This window comes from Brienomyrus brachyistius, chromosome 24 (genome assembly GCF_023856365.1).
Source record: "Brienomyrus brachyistius isolate T26 chromosome 24, BBRACH_0.4, whole genome shotgun sequence".
In the NCBI taxonomy this organism is placed as follows: domain Eukaryota; kingdom Metazoa; phylum Chordata; class Actinopteri; order Osteoglossiformes; family Mormyridae; genus Brienomyrus; species Brienomyrus brachyistius.
Window position 1 is genome coordinate 7,300,730 of NC_064556.1, and position 17,674 is coordinate 7,318,403.

General features: G+C 45.6%; 1 protein-coding gene across 50 annotated transcripts in view; it reads right to left on the reverse strand.

Annotated features, from left to right (window-relative positions):
- Window positions 1-17,674, reverse strand: part of LOC125720048 (NACHT, LRR and PYD domains-containing protein 12-like) — a 215,522-nt gene that overhangs the window by 148,684 nt on the left and 49,164 nt on the right. For 44 of the 50 annotated variants that reach the window (XM_048995035.1, XM_048995036.1, XM_048995026.1 and 41 more), the window contains one exon: window positions 16,214-16,270. In XM_048995035.1, the coding sequence (XP_048850992.1) occupies window positions 16,214-16,270 (57 nt within the window). Of the gene's footprint in view, window positions 1-10,114; window positions 10,924-12,654; window positions 12,702-16,096; window positions 16,271-17,674 lie in introns of those variants that run through there. The other 6 variants (XM_048995049.1, XM_048995048.1, XM_048995046.1 and 3 more) reach the window with 3 other exon arrangements.

Below are 17,674 nucleotides of genomic sequence, written 5' to 3' on the forward strand. Positions count from 1 at the left end.
CAGTGTATGAGTTAATGGCTGCAAATGTTGGTGTTAGAAGTGCCTGTAAATAATGCGGCGTAAGTTTAACTCCGGTGTATTTCTGAAAAACGCGCCGCCTTCTGCCTGCTGTCATTCGGCGAATGTATAGGAGCCTGTTCTGGTAAGTAACAGGTAAAGTGCATTACCAGTTAGTAAGTGTTCTACTATATCACGCACCTTACGTCCTTTATAATTTCAGTCCGGTGCACTCCGTATCCATGCTAACTAGCTAGCTAATGTTAACATGACGCAGTACAGTCTTCCAGCTTGGGGATTCCTACCCCGGTCCGCAGTATTCCGAAAATAAAACATAACTATCGAATTCAATGTTTATGTCCTATTATACAAGGTAAGACTGGAAAATAGGTTGCCCTGCATATGGATGCCATGCAGTCAGAGCATGATCAAGACAGGGTGTGAGTTTGGAAAAAAGACAAATGTAACAGTATTTGAGGGAAGAGTGGGAAGGAGGGAAATGTAAGGAGAAGGAGGTTCCTCGGAGCTCCGAGATGTTTGGCTGTAATAAATCTGGAATATAGCTATATGACATATAGTTGTTGATAACACCAGCAATTGTCTTTTAGGCAAAAATGGCAAAAAGATCAGAACTGGCTGGATTTGATGCTGCAGCTTTTATTGAAAGACAAAACAAAATTACTAAGTGCTGAAGTTTGAATGACTGTGTGTTTATTTCAGTTATTTTATATTGGGCTCGTCATACAAATACAGCACAGATAATGTTTACTTGAATTTACTGAAAGGTAAGTGATACTATAGAATCAGAGGGTCAATAAGCGTTTAAGTAATAATGTGGATTGTGCTTGGGATAGAAGCTGCACGTTGTGTTGAAGAAAAGTATAGATTTTCATTTGACAAAATATGCAAATTAATTGTAATAAAAATATTTTTCAATTTTCAATGTTTCATGGACTTTTGAACAAAAAACGGCATGTTTGCCCTAATTTTATGAATCATGTCGTTTTCTTTTCTTTATATTAACAGGTTAAGGAGTTCCGTTACTTTGATAAAACAGTCAGCAAGGTGAGGGGCTTTCCATTTTTGAAATGAACTGTATGCCAAAACAAAATGTTCACGTAAGCATGTCAATTTTCAGCTTATTAACGCAAAACAAACAATACGTTTTGACCCTTTCGGCACTCCGTACGGAATGAGGTTTTGGGGTACAGCCGCCTGGATGCTGACAGAGGACACGCGCTTTCAGACCCCTCCAGCAGTCAGGTTGTCCTGCCATATTTGCAATCGAGAGACCGTACCAAGTTGCAACGTTATGCGCTAGAGTAATCCTGTGCGCAATGAAGCATGTATTTTAAACATTTTCCGCTAAAATGCACCCCTAACAATCCATAAACCACTGAGATTATTCACATTAGACGGAAAATACAGTAAAGCATATATATTCGCTTCCGCAATGATCCACTTACTAGCATTCTATGGAAAAATATATGTATTTATTATAAGCCTATAAATTAAGGAATGGAAATTCACTCAAAAATACAATATGCTGCTTATTAAGAAGACAATTGCCTGATATTTTCGCATTATGTATTCAAAAAAGTTGTATAGGTATGTCGAGCTCCGTCAAAACAGTTGAAATAGAACGCGCCCATTATGTAGCTGGAATCCCTCCCACATGTAAACACAATGTCGCGCTACAGCGTTGGTTTGTTGTCTGAGGCTATGATACTGACCACAAACACATTCTCAGATTTCACTGCACCAATCACAGCATATGCAGGCAGAAAAATGATAGCAAACAACATTCAGCATTAGATTGTACAACCGTCTGTAATGTCTGTGTTTATCCAGTGGAGCATAAACTAAAATAAGCTTTTCTATTTCAGATTCTTTCAGATGTTTTAAAATAATAAATAAAAAAATCATAATAATTAAACCATGTATTACTGACTATCAGACAACTTCAACAAGTTACCAAATGTATGCAAAATCAAAGATATTCATTTGCGCCTGGCACTAACCATGTATTCCGGACAGTCTGGGCCGAGTCTTAACCATGCGGGGAAGATGGTGGCACAGGAGGTAGTGCTTTTGTTCAGCAACTGGAGGGTTGCAGGTTCGAGCCTTGGTTCCTCCTGACCCCATCAAAGTGTCCTTGAGCAAGACACTGAACCCCAAATTGCTCCCGGTGAGCAGGTTGGCACCTTGCATGGCAGCCTCTGCCACCGGTGTGTGTATGAGTGTGTGGATGGGTGAATGTGAGGCATGAAATGTAAAGCGCTTTGAGTACTCGTAGGAGTAGAAAAGCGCTATATAAACGCAGTCCATTTACCATTTATTCCTTCACAGTACTAAGCCATAGAAAGGTCCCCAATGAAACCCCTGCATTCTCACATCACAGAGATTCTAATCTCAGCATTTATAAGATTATATTTGTACTGCCTGCCAATTTTTATATTAGATGAGACAAAAAATTGAGAAATATCTATATAACCAAGTAGTTTTTCCTGATAAGAAAGATGATATCAAGACTGTCAGCATTTACACATCAAATTATGACATATCTGAGTAGCCCAGACTGTCCGGAAAACAAAGCCGTACAGCATATGTGGCTGACTAATGTACATACAATATCCATCCATCCACATGCGGGTCACTGTTGCAGGGGAGCCTGGGCCCATCCCAGCCAGCACAAGGCAGGGGTTCACCCTGGGTGTGACATGCATCAGAAATACCAGTTTAAAGTGATCAATATATTAAACAGTCTTGGATATTTAGAATATTATATTTCCAAAATTTAATGACAAATTAAGCATTATTTTGCTTTGAGAAATTTAAAGAGAAAGTTATAACTCTGTTCTGTTATGTTTCAGTCTGAGCCTTTTTTGTCTGTGAATATACTTTGACCCATCGACTGTATAAAACATGGACACTTGTCTGCACTGCCTTCTGTTCTTAGGAAGTGAAGCAAACCCTCAGCATGTTGTCAAATCTGGAGCCCGAGTCCGTGCAGTAGAAAATAGAGTCGATCTCAGGTACGCCTACTTACAATATAGTTAGAATAATGTTTTAAAGATTCATTTCTGGAGAAAAAATCTGCAGATGTTAGCATAGGGAAAACTAACTGTTCGAATTAGAGACTGTAGATGGAAAGACATGAAAGTGATGTGGAAAATCGCCTCTTTTACCACTGAAACACATGGGGATGGGTGGTGCTAATAATGGTACTGCAGCCAGCCAGTAGGGGGCGCTTGACATGTCGTGTTTTCACCTTTTAGAGACGTTATGGTCTCCATGTTTTTTGCAGTCAGTGCTTTGATCACAGAATAAATGTTAAAGAAGTGAGCACTTCTGCCATGCTTTAGTAAGATTAGTAACACTGCTTCAGATTCCAGTGACCTGATCTCTGCTTGCAAAGAGCCTGAGATGGACCTCAAAGGTTTAAATATACATTTGCAGATGAATGAAATGCTATGTGGCTGGTGGCACAGTGGGTGGCGCTGTCTGGGGATTTGAGCCCCTCCTACTGCATGTTCATGTTTGTGCTGGTTTGCCCGAGTCACTGCTGTTTCTGCCGCATGTGACAAACATACAGGCAGCCGAACTGGTGTCTTTAAACGACCCATTGTGGGTGCATGCAAGGTGACAGAGAACCTTTTTTCAGGAACCTGGAACTTCTATTACATTCTCACCCCAGGAACGATGGCCAGAAGATCGGCAACAGGAGGCCGTGAGTAGAAAACCAACCTTAGTTTGAAGGTAAGAGGAAATACAGAGGATCTGGCAATACTAGGGCCTGCTACAGTAAGTGAGGGAGCTGGCCAGCTTACAGATGCGTTTCCAAGAGGGGGAGCAAAGACAATATCATGAGAGGTGGAGCAGATATTTTCACTAGAACCTCCAGGAAGCTTCAGTTTTGACAGGACAAGCAGCTGGACTCAGTGCCTATGATGCTTTGAGTGATTTTGAGGAGCTTCAGGATTATCTGAAAAGACTGAGGAAGACCATTCAACTCGCTGCTGTACATGACTGGGGAGAAAAACAATGACACGCTGGTTTTGTCTGACAAACAGAAATAGTTTGCAGAGACCACAGCCCTGGCTGAGTATTTTATTATTAAACACATTATAATATATGAGAGAACAAATTTTAACATCCGAAGTCAATGGGCAAGTGAATCAGCAGGAAGTTGTATTATAAGACAGAGTTAGCTGAGGTGGCATCACCATATGCACTGTCAGCCCCTGGACATGGAGCTCTGTACACATGGAGGTGAGAGTCAGCTTGGCAGCAAAGGGCAGCCACCTGCAGTGGCACCTATGGAGCTGGGAGTTAAGGGCTCTGCTCAAGGGCCCAGAGACATGTGGCTATTCTGCCAAAGCCAGGCTGGATCGAGCAACCTTCCGATCTTCCGAGGCTTAGCCCGCTCTGCCACATATTAGGATCTGTGTGGACCTAACAAGACTCAATGGAAGTGTCTGCTGAAAGAGGCACATACTCCCAGCTGTGGATGACACACTTGCCAAATTGGGCGGGGCAGTAGCGTTCTCCAAACGGGATGCCTGATCGGGATTTTGGCAGATACCCTCATATAAAGACTCCAAGCCCTTGATGACCTTCATTACTCCTTCAGCAGATACTGTTTTAACAGACTGCCTTTTGGGATCTCCTCGGCACTCGAGCACTTCCAGCTGAGAATCTCTCAGATCTTCTCAGGCGCACCTAGAACACAGTACTATACCGATGACATTTTGGTAATTGGCAAAGACCAGAGGGAGCATGACGATAGGCTATGCAAAGTTCCCCAGAAGTTTGAGAATGCAGACCTCACTCTAAATGAACACTGTGAGTTCAGAGTGAATGAGGTGAAGTTCCTGGGACATAAAATAAGCGTCACAGGGACTGAGGTGAATCCCGACAACATTAAAGCCATTATCAACATGCCCAAACCTCAGAGTACTGAAGGACTGACATGCATCGTGGGGATGTTGAACTACACTGGCAGGTTTTCTCCCTGCCTGCCCCCAGCCAGATGTAGAATACAGACCAGTGATGTACATGTCTGTGTACGAGTCTGACTCCCAGTGAAACCCGATACGCACTGATCAAAAAAGAGGCCCTTGGTGTGACACAGGCCTGTAAGTGAATGATCATGTGTCTCTTGGGATTGGACGTCATGGTGCATACAGACCACAAGCTCCTGATCTCCTTCATAGGTTCCTGACCACTTGATGACTTTCCTCGAGGAATATTCAGACTCAGATTGAGGATGAAGTGATTCAAATACAGAATCATTCATGTTGCAGGGTAACAACTGGTGGCAGCTGGTGTGTAATCACCGCTGAATATGAAATTATTCTATCTCGAGTTACAGCCTTTGCCGTCTCCCAGAGTCTGTACACAGAGATACCAGGCACCTGTTTCAATAAATGTTGTCCAATCTTTTTTAATAACTTCTAGAAACTCTGAGTCCGTTAGTAATGATGTATTCAGTCTCCGCCGTGTAAAAGGTGGTGCACTAACTCTTACACTGACCACATTTTTATTAAGACGCCTTAAGGTGACGGTTGTTGTGCTGAGCAGCAGAACGTTTCACAAACATCTGAATTAAGTGCTTTTGCAGGCTGGTTCTCAGTGCTGAGATCAGCTGGATCCCACAGACGCTCATCTGCCACGGCTGATCGCTGGTGATTTTTTACAAGTTTCAACGCTGAAAAGCTGCGCTCACACCCTGCAGTCCTCACTGGCAAAACAACAGCAATCTCACACAGAGGATAAAGTCCAAAGAAGACATCCTTAAAGGAGCCAGGATCCTCACTGACTCTGTCAGACTGCATGGCTTCACTTTACTATCTGCTCTGTTTCTTTCCAGTCTTTATATCTGCTGCCTTAATATATTACCTGCACTGAAGCCCGTTTGGAGCGAGGTGTTTCAGTGCTGCTCCGGTCTCCTCCCACAGTCCAAAGGCGTGCAGGGTTGGCTGATCGGCGTCTCTGAATTGGCCCTGTACTTGTTTGAGTGTGGCTGTGTGAGTGTGTGCACCCTGCGGTGTGTTGGCGCCCCCCATGGTTGGTTCCCGCTCAGGGTTGGTTCCTGCCTGCGCCCGTTGTTCCTGGGATAGGCAAATCTATATTATCCTATTATAAACTTATAATTAGTTACATCAAAGGTGTTTGGGTAGCTTGCAAACCCTACAGACTATTTACAAGGTAATAAAACTGTTACATACATGTAAATGCCTGTGCAGATTTGTCTCGAATTGAAAATGCACAGCAGCCAGGAGACCAAAGCTGGCAGCCCTGTGAACCTCTGGAATTTATGTAAATAAGCGGGAAACCTTTTCCTGCCACTGAATTAGCTTTCATTAGTGTGTCATTCAGACCACACACTGGTTTGTGTTAAATTTGCTAGACAAAAAATACAGATCAGGCTAAATAAAGATGTGACTCAGAAATGCCCGAGTGATTCGGTGTCCAAGGCCTGTGAGATACTGGCACCATATCTAAGAGGCCCCATCACGGGTGTCACGCCCAGCTCGTACAATCCTCATGTGTGCCACGCCCCCTGATTATGCACGTGTTTTTCCCTGATCATACCCAGCTGTGTCTGATTATGTTTGCCCAGTCTTGTGTATTTCAGTCCGTGTCTTGCGTTGGTTCCTTGTCTGTCATTGATGATAGTCTGCGTCAGATGTTTCCTGCACCCCGTTTCCAAAATAAATCCCCGTTTTTCCCCGTATCCTGCCAGTCTGCCTGCCTGTTCGCCGCACCCGTTAACCGGTGATCCTGACAGAATGACAGACCGTAAGAAAGAAGCAGCTTCCGTGACTGAGGAGGACTACCGCAATCACGTTGACCAGCTGCTATTCTGGATAGCCCAGCCCGGCATCCGGGAGGATCCCCCAGCATGGGACCTCGTTAGCCCGAGCTGGGATATCCTGGATCGGCTATCCCTGGAGGAGGACGCGCACCTAGCGGAGGAGGTGCGCGATAACTTGAGGTGGGTAGCCGAGCTCCGGAGGGAGCAATACGTCGCGCCCAGCGACCCGGGGACTATCCTCCCGCCATCCATCTTTACGGACCTAGCACCGCCTCCCGCCATCGCCATGCGCCGGAGGAGGAGAAGGAAGAGACCGGCGCTCGAGCCAACGATCGCCCTGGGGGCGTGCACCCTCGTCCCCGTGTTTCTTCCCGGAGGTGATCGGGAATACCTCCTGATCACCATGGAGGTCCCCAGCGCTGCTAAGCTGCCTCCTCAGGCAGCTTCCCCCGTCCGGAGAACACGTCGGGCCGCTGTGCAGCCTGAGCAGCCGTCCCCGCTGCTTACAGCTGCCTGGCCTGAGGAGCTCCCTCCGCTCCTGCCACCTGCAGCTCCCGCGCCCACTCCAGAGGCGCTCCCTCCGCCTCAAGTAACTGTGTCCCCAGTGACTCCCGTTCCTTGCCCTACTCCAGTCTCTTCTTCCCCAGTCCCCGAGGAGGTCCCAGAGGACCCCACCATCGCTCCTCCCTCCTCGGAGGTGGAGGAGCTTGAGTGAGACCCCTCGGGGACACTTCTAATGACTCCTCTGCCCTCACCCCGGCGAGCTGGACCTCGACCAAAGACCCCCATGTCTGTGTCCCGCAGTGGGAGAGGACACAGACGCAGGGCTGGGGTCCCTCCCACCCGGTCCCCTGGCTCGCCCTCCCTCGCCGGTGCTGGGGCTCGGTCGGCGCCTGTGGGTCCTGGCCCTCCGGGTCGGATGTCACCTGCGGGTCCCCCTCCACAGCCTCGTCACCCTGCCTCGCTCCCTCCGCCGGCCCCTTGCCGGTCGCCTGCGGGCTCCCCGACTGTGGCTCCTCAGTCGCCTGCTGGTCCCCCAACTCCAGCGCGGCGGAGGACGTCGCCACCTACTGTGGCTCCCCCCCTCTCCTTGCCCTCGCCTAGGTCCCCTCCAGCTCCTTCGTCCCCTTCCCTGGGTCTCCCTCCGCCTCCCTCCTCGGCCCCTCCGTTGCCGCTCCGAGGTCCCCTCCGGCTCCGGCTGCCTGCGGCCCCTCCAGCTGCCACCCGTCGCCCGCTGGGGCTCCCTCGGGCTCCCCTTTCTTCCCCCTCCTTCTCTCCCTACTCTCCTGCCCCTCCATTGTTTGCTCCTCTTCCTGTCTTTGTCCCTCCTTTCTTTGTCCCTCGTCCCTCCGTTCCTCCTGTTTCTGCTCCTCGTTCCCCGATGTCTCCTTCGTTCACTCCCGGTCCTTTGGTCCCGCCTGTTCCTTCCGTGTCCCCTTTTCTAATCTGTTTGTCTGCCTTTCCCGTCCTATGTCAAGTCCTGTCTTGGCTTCTACCGCTTTGTCAGTTCTGTCTGTCCGTCCTGTTCCCTGTCCCTCGTTGACGGTTTTTTTTTCTTGTTTTCCAGGTCCTGGTTTCCCCTCGTTTCGTCCGTCGCCTCCCTTTTGGAAATGGATTCATGCATTTCATCTAACTCACACAGAAAATTAGCTTCGTAAGGTATAGAGGCCTTCATGAATGTCGAGTTTTGCAAGAACCTCTTTGAAAGCTGCCAGCTGGGAAAGTATGTTGGATGATTGAACAAGACATACAGTAATAACTACTTAAACAAGCTGATTTATCAATCTGTTTTATAATAATACACTCGTCCTTTCTGAATAACCCCTCACCCTGTTGAATACAGTGATCTGATGCCCATTGCTAATGTATGGGGTGTAGCACGTGATACTCACAGGATGCTAATTCATTGCATGGAGATTTCGATTCACTTACATTTTCTTCATATTGTGTGCGGTAAGTGCAATAACCAGAGGAAACCTGGTAATCTACTCAAACATGTCTAGCTCTGATTTACAGTCAAGGCAAGAGAAAATGTTATTTACTGATTTTCAAAGTGTTCTCTCATCGGTAACACTTTACCTTAGGAAGCACAATTAATGTATCATGCTGTTACTTATGTATTAACCACAAACTAAGTCAGCAGCTTGATTTTGTCCGTAAATATGGCCGATGCACACGCTGCATCTAACCGCTGCTGTCGTGGATTTTTAAAGGTCGCCGGCAGGAAACGGCAACATCACGTTCATCTCAAACTGGAAAGTGCTGAACTTAAGCGGCGCGATGTCTGTTCCTGCAAAATATATGGATGATTTATGTTTTTTATTATGAAAGAACGCAAATGACTGCTAATTACATACTTGCATCAAAAGAAGTGTCCCGTTAAAATGGAGTAATCATGGCATTATATATCGCGCATAGATCCGCTTTCTTATAATTTGATTTTGAACATCTTTTTATTTAGTAATCTGTATTTTGTCTCCACCTAGTGGCGTCCCAGAAAAGTATACATTGTTTCCGGAAGGATCGCTTCTTCTGTGAATTGACGTGTCCAGTGGATGTAAAAAATATGGCAGCAGCTTGATAGAGAGACATTATAACTGACTACAGTCACTGTAGAATCTGTAATAGATAATGAATCCAAAGGTGGATTATTAATGGATGTCTATGTATATTCTTACATGTCTGTCATTAATAATGATGTATGTAGATAAATTTAGTGGCTTTGGCCAGTCGGGGGTGGAAGGGGGCAATGGATTCAATATCTATCTATGCATAAATTTCTCTGGGTCAGACACACATGGGGGGTGGCAAAGCTGCCTGGGCACCTGCCCGTTCTGTCCGACGGGGGAGTAACCAGACCTCTTACAGTGGGGTGGGGGTGGCAAGGCTGCCCGGGCACCTGCCAGTTCTGTCCGACTGGGGGGGGGGGGGGGGGGGGGGCAAGGCTGCCTGGGCACCTGCGCCTTCTGTCCGACGGGGGCATAGTCAGACTACACCTGGGGGGGGGGGGGGGGGGGGTTTAATCATTTAACAAAACAAATTTCATCATTTATTCAATTATATTAATAATAATTTTAATCCACTGAACCAGGACAGTAACAGGACATAATTATATATTCCAGTGTGTTTTGTGCCTGTTATGTCTCCAGTTAAATGATTATTATGCACGTTGACTGACTGTCATTGTGTCACTTATGTTCAGCTGCAGTAATACAGTGAATTTAACTTAATCCAGCAGACTGTGGTTTCATTATGTTACTCAGTTATGCTTTGGGTGACGCTGAAGCAGGACATTAATAGGACAGAACAGAAAGCCTTTATTGTCATTGTACAGGGAGGAAATACAGTAAATAGACATAAATATATAAAATGTACATATACAGGGGAGGGGGAAAGCCCCCCCTCCACCAGTCAGGATTACATTTAGTTACATTTTAGTTAGAGAGAAAAAGTATAAAACTATACTTTTCATGTTTATTCAGCTCACTGAACACAGTCATTTATTTTTATCAAACATACATTTCAGAGTAAAAAGGATTATAAAGGTTAAAAGGTTAGCTTTTTGCCAGGAGAACCATCAACATGTCACAGTGACACTGAGGAGTTTCTATTAACCAAAAACCCTGGATAGAGGGACTCAGTGAATGAGGAGGTGAGTCTGTGCAGGGGGGTCAGTCCATCAGAGGAGACTCTGTAGAAGGACAGAGTACCAGCCCCCCAGTCCAGATACACTCCTACTCTGCGGGAGCCTGAAGGCTCTATGGGTATGAGAGTCTGTTTACCATTGAGCCAGACAGAGTAACTGTCAGTATTACAGCACAGACTCCATGACTTGTCATTGAATCCAAGTGCACAGCCCCTCTCTCCTTTCCTCCCGATCCCTTTATAAGTCACTCCTATCAGGGCTCCATCTCCATCCCACTCAGCCTCCCAGTAACAGCGGCCAGTCAGACTCTCTCTGCACAGAACTTGGGGCCAGCGGTCAAATCTCTCTGGATGATCAGGATATGGCTGCCGCTTTGTCTCCCCTGTCACCTTCCTGTTCCCCCCTGACAGAGACAGGCGTCTGTTTGCTGTGTTGGGGTCCAGCGTCAGCTGGCAGGAGTCTGTAGGCAGGAGGAAGAATTATTAATCCCATCAGGCCGCCTGTACTTTATGTTTCTGTACGATATAAAAACAGCACAGCTTCCCCTAACGAAGCGGGAACTGAAGTTTATGAAACAGCTCAGCAAATGTCGGAGGGCGCGCGACGGTGGCGGGAAGAGCCGCAAAAATGCAGCGCGAGCTAAAGTAACGGCTTAATTACGGGTAAATAAAATTACAAAGCAGCAACATTCATCAGACATATTCATCACAAGCATATTTACCACAGAATGGCACCAGAGATCAACACTAAAGTCAGTGTCTTTCCTTCTAACCGCTAAAGCCGGCGCGTGCGGCTTGAAAATGGCCATCAATAACAGAATATTTAAGCAATATTATTACAAATTTAAAGTGATATTTAATAAAAGTTTGGACCTGGATTCTGATACAAAGGATGATTCCGGCGCCGGAGTCGCGTTCCATGAGGATCCAGTATTTGCAGCGATTGTCTGACATGGTCTTTAGTCACAGCAAAGCCGGTCTGAATGCATTTCACATGCATCGGCTTATTTCCGTGAAGCATGTCAGACTGTATCTACTGATCCGGGTGAAACATTGCAGTGTCAAGCGGGGCGGAATAGGTGCCGCGCAAAGTTCTTATTAATTAAACAAATCAGAAAATTATTGTTCAGGATGATTATTTCGTTAATTTGGGAAAACAGAACTCATTATTTTTCAGATGAACGCAATACGCTTCCATAGAGAACCGCTTATCGCGTGCATGACTGTAGATGCGGCGCCGCTACCGCGAGGCGTGAGCCCCACATCTCCCGCAGGCACGTGGCCACTCTAATCTGTTAACATGGGCGCTGAAATGAATTTTGATATTTTCCGCCACATTTCCTCCCTGTTTACAATTACAATAAATGCTTTTTAATGTTCATGAGCGAAGCCCTACATAATTGGCTGGATGATTAATATTTATGAGAGGGGCACTACCTGATTGGCCAGTTAACATCGACATGTTCTGCCTGTTTCTTCTGCCTAAGGCAGGGGTGTCCAGTCCTGGAGGGGGGGGCAGCCCTGTGTAGCTTAGTTCTTTCCCTGTTCCACCATAAATGATTCAGCTCAAGAACTGTGTGGTAATTAGCACATGGAGTTGAATCAGGTGTGTTAAATGAGGGGAAACCCAAAAATGTGCAGGACTCTGGCCCTCCAGGACTGGATTTGGGCTCCCCTGGTTTAAGGGATTCAGAGACCAATCAGTAATATTCTCTCATGAATATTAAGGAGTGTTCCAGAACCACCCTGTAGAGACATTTTGCACTTGAAGAGAGAGTCCGGTGTCACTGCCTACGGGTGCCGTCTTAGGACAATACTAACGAATCTCACACAGAAACCACATACACTCACAGCATGAGCAAAAAGAGCAAATGCAAAGGATTCTTTTTTTGTGAAATTAAAGATGTATAACTACATCAGAATATATTTTAACCATCCTACACTCCCACACAAACACAAAGACAATACGAGCATAAAACGATTAAATGAATTGATAGTGTTTTTGGTGATGATTCTGATATTTTGTTTCGCGTTTGGATGTTGTCTAAAATGACATGAAACTCACCTAAACACAAACATGGAAATCCATCTACACAGAGTGCGAAAAGCCACACTCATCACAACAATTGTGTGAATACAACCATAACATAGTATTAATGGTATTATTAATAAAAACATGCAAACACACTTACATTTCTGTAAGCCTGGTCTGGTCCTGCACTCTCCACCGTGATCCACACTACAGGAGAAGCAGAATGACATAGTACTGCTGTATCCATTTATTTATTGGTGCCTCTTCTTCACATACATGCATAAGTATCTGATGAAGACTCTGGAGCGGTTCTTTCTCAACCTTCTTAGACCCCAGGTACAACATGCTCAGGACCCCCTACAGTTCGCCTACCAGACAGATGTCGGTGTGGAGGATGCCGTACTGTACCTTACATTTACATTTACAGGATTTGGCAGACGCCCTTAGCCAGAGCGACTTACATAAGTGCTTTGAGACTCTGCAATGAATTTCCGATGCTAGCTCAATAAGGACCCAAGCTATGAATACTATCTCTGAGAACTCCATTGAGTAGTGCAGAATTTTTTATTTTTTTTTTAAAACACACACCAGAATAAGAGTCGAGAAAGAATATAGAAGTTCTACGTCAGGTATTTCTGAAAAAGAAAAGTTTTGAGTCGTCGCTTGAAGACAGTCAAGGATTCAGCTGTTCGGACATCTAGGGGGAGTTCATTCCACCAATTAGGTGCCAGGACAGAGAAGAGCCGAGATGCGTGTCTTCCTTGTGCCTTGAGGGGAGGAGGGACCAGTCGAGCAGTGCTGGAGGATCGGAGAGATCGTGGTGCAGAGCGGGGTGTGATGAGGTCCTTTAGGTAGGATGGTGCCAGAGAATTTTTGGTTTTGTATGCGAGCATCAGTGTTTTGAATCTGATGCGTGCAGCTACAGGAAGCCAGTGGAGGGAGCGCAGCAAAGGAGTGGTGTGGGAGAACTTGGGAAGGTTGAAAACAAGACGAGCAGCTGCATTCTGAATCAGTTGGAGGGGACGGATGGCGCTCAGTGGTAAACCCGCTAGAAGCGAGTTACAGTAATCAAGGCGTGAGATGACGAGGGACTGGACGAGTATCTGGGTAGCCTGAGTGGAAAGAAATGGACGTATCCTCCTGATGTTAAAGAGGAGAAACCGACAAGAGCGAGAAAGACTGGCGATATGTGAGGAAAATGACAACCGATCATCTATGGTAACTCCAAGGTTTCTAGCAGAGACCGAAGGACGGATCAGGGAGTTGTCGAAAGAGATCGCAAGGTCCTGGAGGGGGGATGAGTCAGCCGGGATGTAAAGCAGCTCAGTTTTACTAGTGTTGAGTTTTAGCTGGTGACTGGTCATCCAAGATGAGATGTCTGCCAAGCATGTAGAGATCTTAGTGGAGACATGAGTGTCTGAGGGAGGGAAGGAGAGGATGAGTTGAGTGTCATCGGCATAGCAGTGGTAGGAGAAGCCATGTGAGGATATAACTTCGCCAAGAGATTTAGTGTAGAGGAAGAATAGGAGAGGGCCAAGAACCGAGCCCTGAGGGACACCGGTGGAAAGACAACATGGAGTAGATGTGGATCCATTCCATGTCACTTGGTATGTTCGGCCTTCTAGGTAGGAAGCCAGCCAGCGCCAGGCCAGGCCACCAATGCCAAGACTCCTAAGGATGGATAAGAGAGTTTTGTGGTTGACCGTGTCAAATGCTGCTGATAGGTCAAGAAGGATGAGGACAGATGACAGTTTAGCCGATCTGGCAGCATGTAGCTTCTCAGAGGGCAGTCTCTGTAGAGTGAGCTGCTTTAAAGCCAGACTGATTAGGATCCTGGAGGTTGTTCTGAGAGAGACAGAGAGAAAGCTGGTTATAGACTGTACGTTCGAGGATTTTTGAAAGGAAGGAAAGAAGCAATACTGGTCGGTAGCTGCAAGTGTCTGAGGGATTTAGAGTGGGTTTTTTTAGGATGGGAATGACCCTGGCTATTTTGAATGCTGTTGGTACATGACCGGAGGTTATGGAGCCATTAATGATAGTCGTGATGAAGGGGAGAAGGTCTAGAGAGATTGTCTAAAACAATGCAGAAGGGATTGGATCAAGTGGGCAGGTGGTAGGGTTGGAAGATGAGATGACTTTCATGATCTCATCTGCCGTAAGACTGGAAAACTGGGCCAGTGAGGGGGGAGGGAAATCCTTAGTGTGTAGTGTAGTGGATGAGGGAGAGAATGTCTGACAGATTCTGTCAATCTTCTCGGTAAAGAAGTTGGCAAAATCTTCAGCAGTCAGGAAGGAAGGAGCAGGAGGAGGGGGAGGGTTGAGAAGAGACAAAAAGATGTTATGGAGTTTGCGAGGATCTCGTGAGGATAATTCTAGTTTGTCTTTGTAAAAGGCAGTTTTAGCTGCAGTCACGTCCATAGAGAATTTGGATAGCAGAGTACGGTAGGAAGACAGATCTGCATCAAGCTTAGATTTCTTCCACGTCCTCTCTGCTACCCGCAATTCTCTTCGGTTAGTACATAATGCAGCTGAAAGCCAAGGAGTAGGCCGAGTTTTCCTTGGTTTGGAAGACAGCGGGCAGAGGTTGTCCAAGGATGTGTAAAGTGAGGAGATGAGAGTATCAGTTGCAGACTCCAGTGCCAAGGAGGAAAAGGAGTCAGGGTCAGGAAGGTAAGACAGGGTGCAGGAAAGAGGGACTTATCCAGGCTGGACAAACTAGTCAGGAGGGCCGGCTCGGTAGTCAGCATGAAGCTGGACACTCTGTTGACAGTGGCTGAGAAGAGAACTCTCAACAAACTGCTGTCCATTATGGACAATGTTAGGCACCCTCTGCACACTGTCATAAACAGAGGAGCCTGTTCAGTGACAGGATGCTTCTCCCCAAGTCGAGAACAAACAGACTTAAAAACTCCTTTGTCCCACACGCCATCAAACTGTTCAACTCCTCACTGAGGGGGAGGAGGAGGAGGGGAAACAGGAGGTCAGAGTAGGACGGGGAGAAACAGGAACAATAAATTGCACCAGACAATCGAACATTCGGACTGTGCAATGGACCACATAACTGTGCAATCTCATGTGCAATACTGCAATATCTATTACTTCTACTATTATAACATATATGTTCAATTTTTCTCCTGTGCAATAATGCAATAACCGCAATTTGTCATGTGCAATAATGCAATATCTATTTATATACACACCTTATAGATTATTGGCATATACATATCACAATCTCTATACACACTGTGTCTCTACATAACTGCTGCTAAATCCCTCTATTTCCCTTTTATTGTGAATAGTTTTTTCCCTTTCCCCCCTCCCTACTCGTATCCTTATCTGTATGTTGGCTCTTACCTTAGTATTTGTATTTTAAATTCCTCCTCTTATATTGTATTTTTATAACTTGTAATATGCTGGTGTACTGCTGCTGGAAACTAGAATTTCCCAGAGGAACCTTCCCGAGGGATTAATAAAGTTCTTTCTTTCTTTCTTTCTTTCTTTCTTTCTTTCTTTCTTTCTTTCTTTCTTTCTTTCTTTCTATCTATCTTTCTATCTATCTATCTATCTATCTATAGCGTGTCAGACACACACTCTGTACTCACTTCAGCTTCTCCAGTTTACAGCTGGGATCCTCCAGTACAGCAGAGAGCAGCTTCACTCCTGAGTCTCCTGGGTGATTGTAGCTCAGGTCCAGCTCTCTCAGGTGTGAGGGGTTTGACCTCAGAGCTGAAGCCAGGGAAGAACAGCCTTCTCCTGTGACTCTACAGCCTGACAGCCTGCAGAGAGACAGACAGAAACTCCCCAGTAAATAAGATCACCTCACCATTACAAGTATTACTTTTAAATAAAAGTGACTCCTCTAATAAATATTTCAATAATCACACAAAATTAACATCTTTTGAACATTTTATAAGAACCTATACTTCTCAGAACAAGAACCAGATCCCATTGATATAGAATCATTTTTAAATAATCTAGACTTACCCATATTAACCAATGAAACAGCAGATGCCCTTGACGCCAGAGGTGGAGATTTCAGGTCCAGAGATTACAAATCCAGACCAAGATTTTGTTTCAATCAACCAGTTGAGTATAAAGAGTCGCAGTCACAGAGACTCAACTGGTTTGTTGAAACAAAATCTTGGTCTGGATTTGTACTCCCTGGACCTGAAATCTCCACCTCTGCTTGATGCACCATTAACATCAGAAGAACTCCATAAGGTCCTCAACCAAATGCCTAACAACCAATCGCCACACTGGATGGTTTCCCTGCAGAAATCTATACACATTTTTGGGAAAAATTATCTCCAATCTTCAATAGACAGGTAAGAGAAATTAAATATATATCACAAATCCCATCACATATGAGCGCAGCGACCATTGCAGTGTTATTGAAGCCTGATAAAGACCCAACACAACCCTCCAGTAATCGGCCATTACAGTGTTATTTAGACCTGATGAAGACCAAACACAACCCCTCCAGTAATCGGTCATTACAGTGTTATTTAGACCTGATAAAGACCCAACACAACCCTCCAGTTACTGGCCATTACAGTGTCATTGAAACCTGATAAAGACCAAACACAACCCTCCAGTAATCGGCCATTACAGTGTTATTTAGACCTGATAAAGACCCAACACAACCCTCCAGTTACTGGCCATTATAGTGTGATTGAAACCTGATAAAGACCAAACACAACCCCTCCAGTAATTGGCCATTAGAGTGTTATTTAAACTTGATAAAGACCCAACACAACCCTCCAGTAATCGGCCATTACAGTGTTATTTAGACCTGATAAAGACCCAACACAACCCTCCAGTAATCGGCCATTACAGTGTTATTTAGACCTGATAAAGACCCAACACAGCGCTCCAGTTACTGGCCATTACAGTGTCATTGAAACCTGATAAAGACCAAACACAACCCTCCAGTAAATCGGCCATTACAGTGTTATTTAGACCTGATAAAGACCCAACACAACCCTCCAGTAATCGACCATTACAGTGTTATTTAGACCTGATAAAGACCCAACACAGCGCTCCAGTTACTGGCCATTACAGTGTCATTGAAACCTGATGAAGACCAAACACAACCCTCCAGTAATCGGCCATTACAGTGTTATTTAGACCTGATAAAGACCCAACACAACGCTCGTTACTGGCCATTACAGTGTCATCGA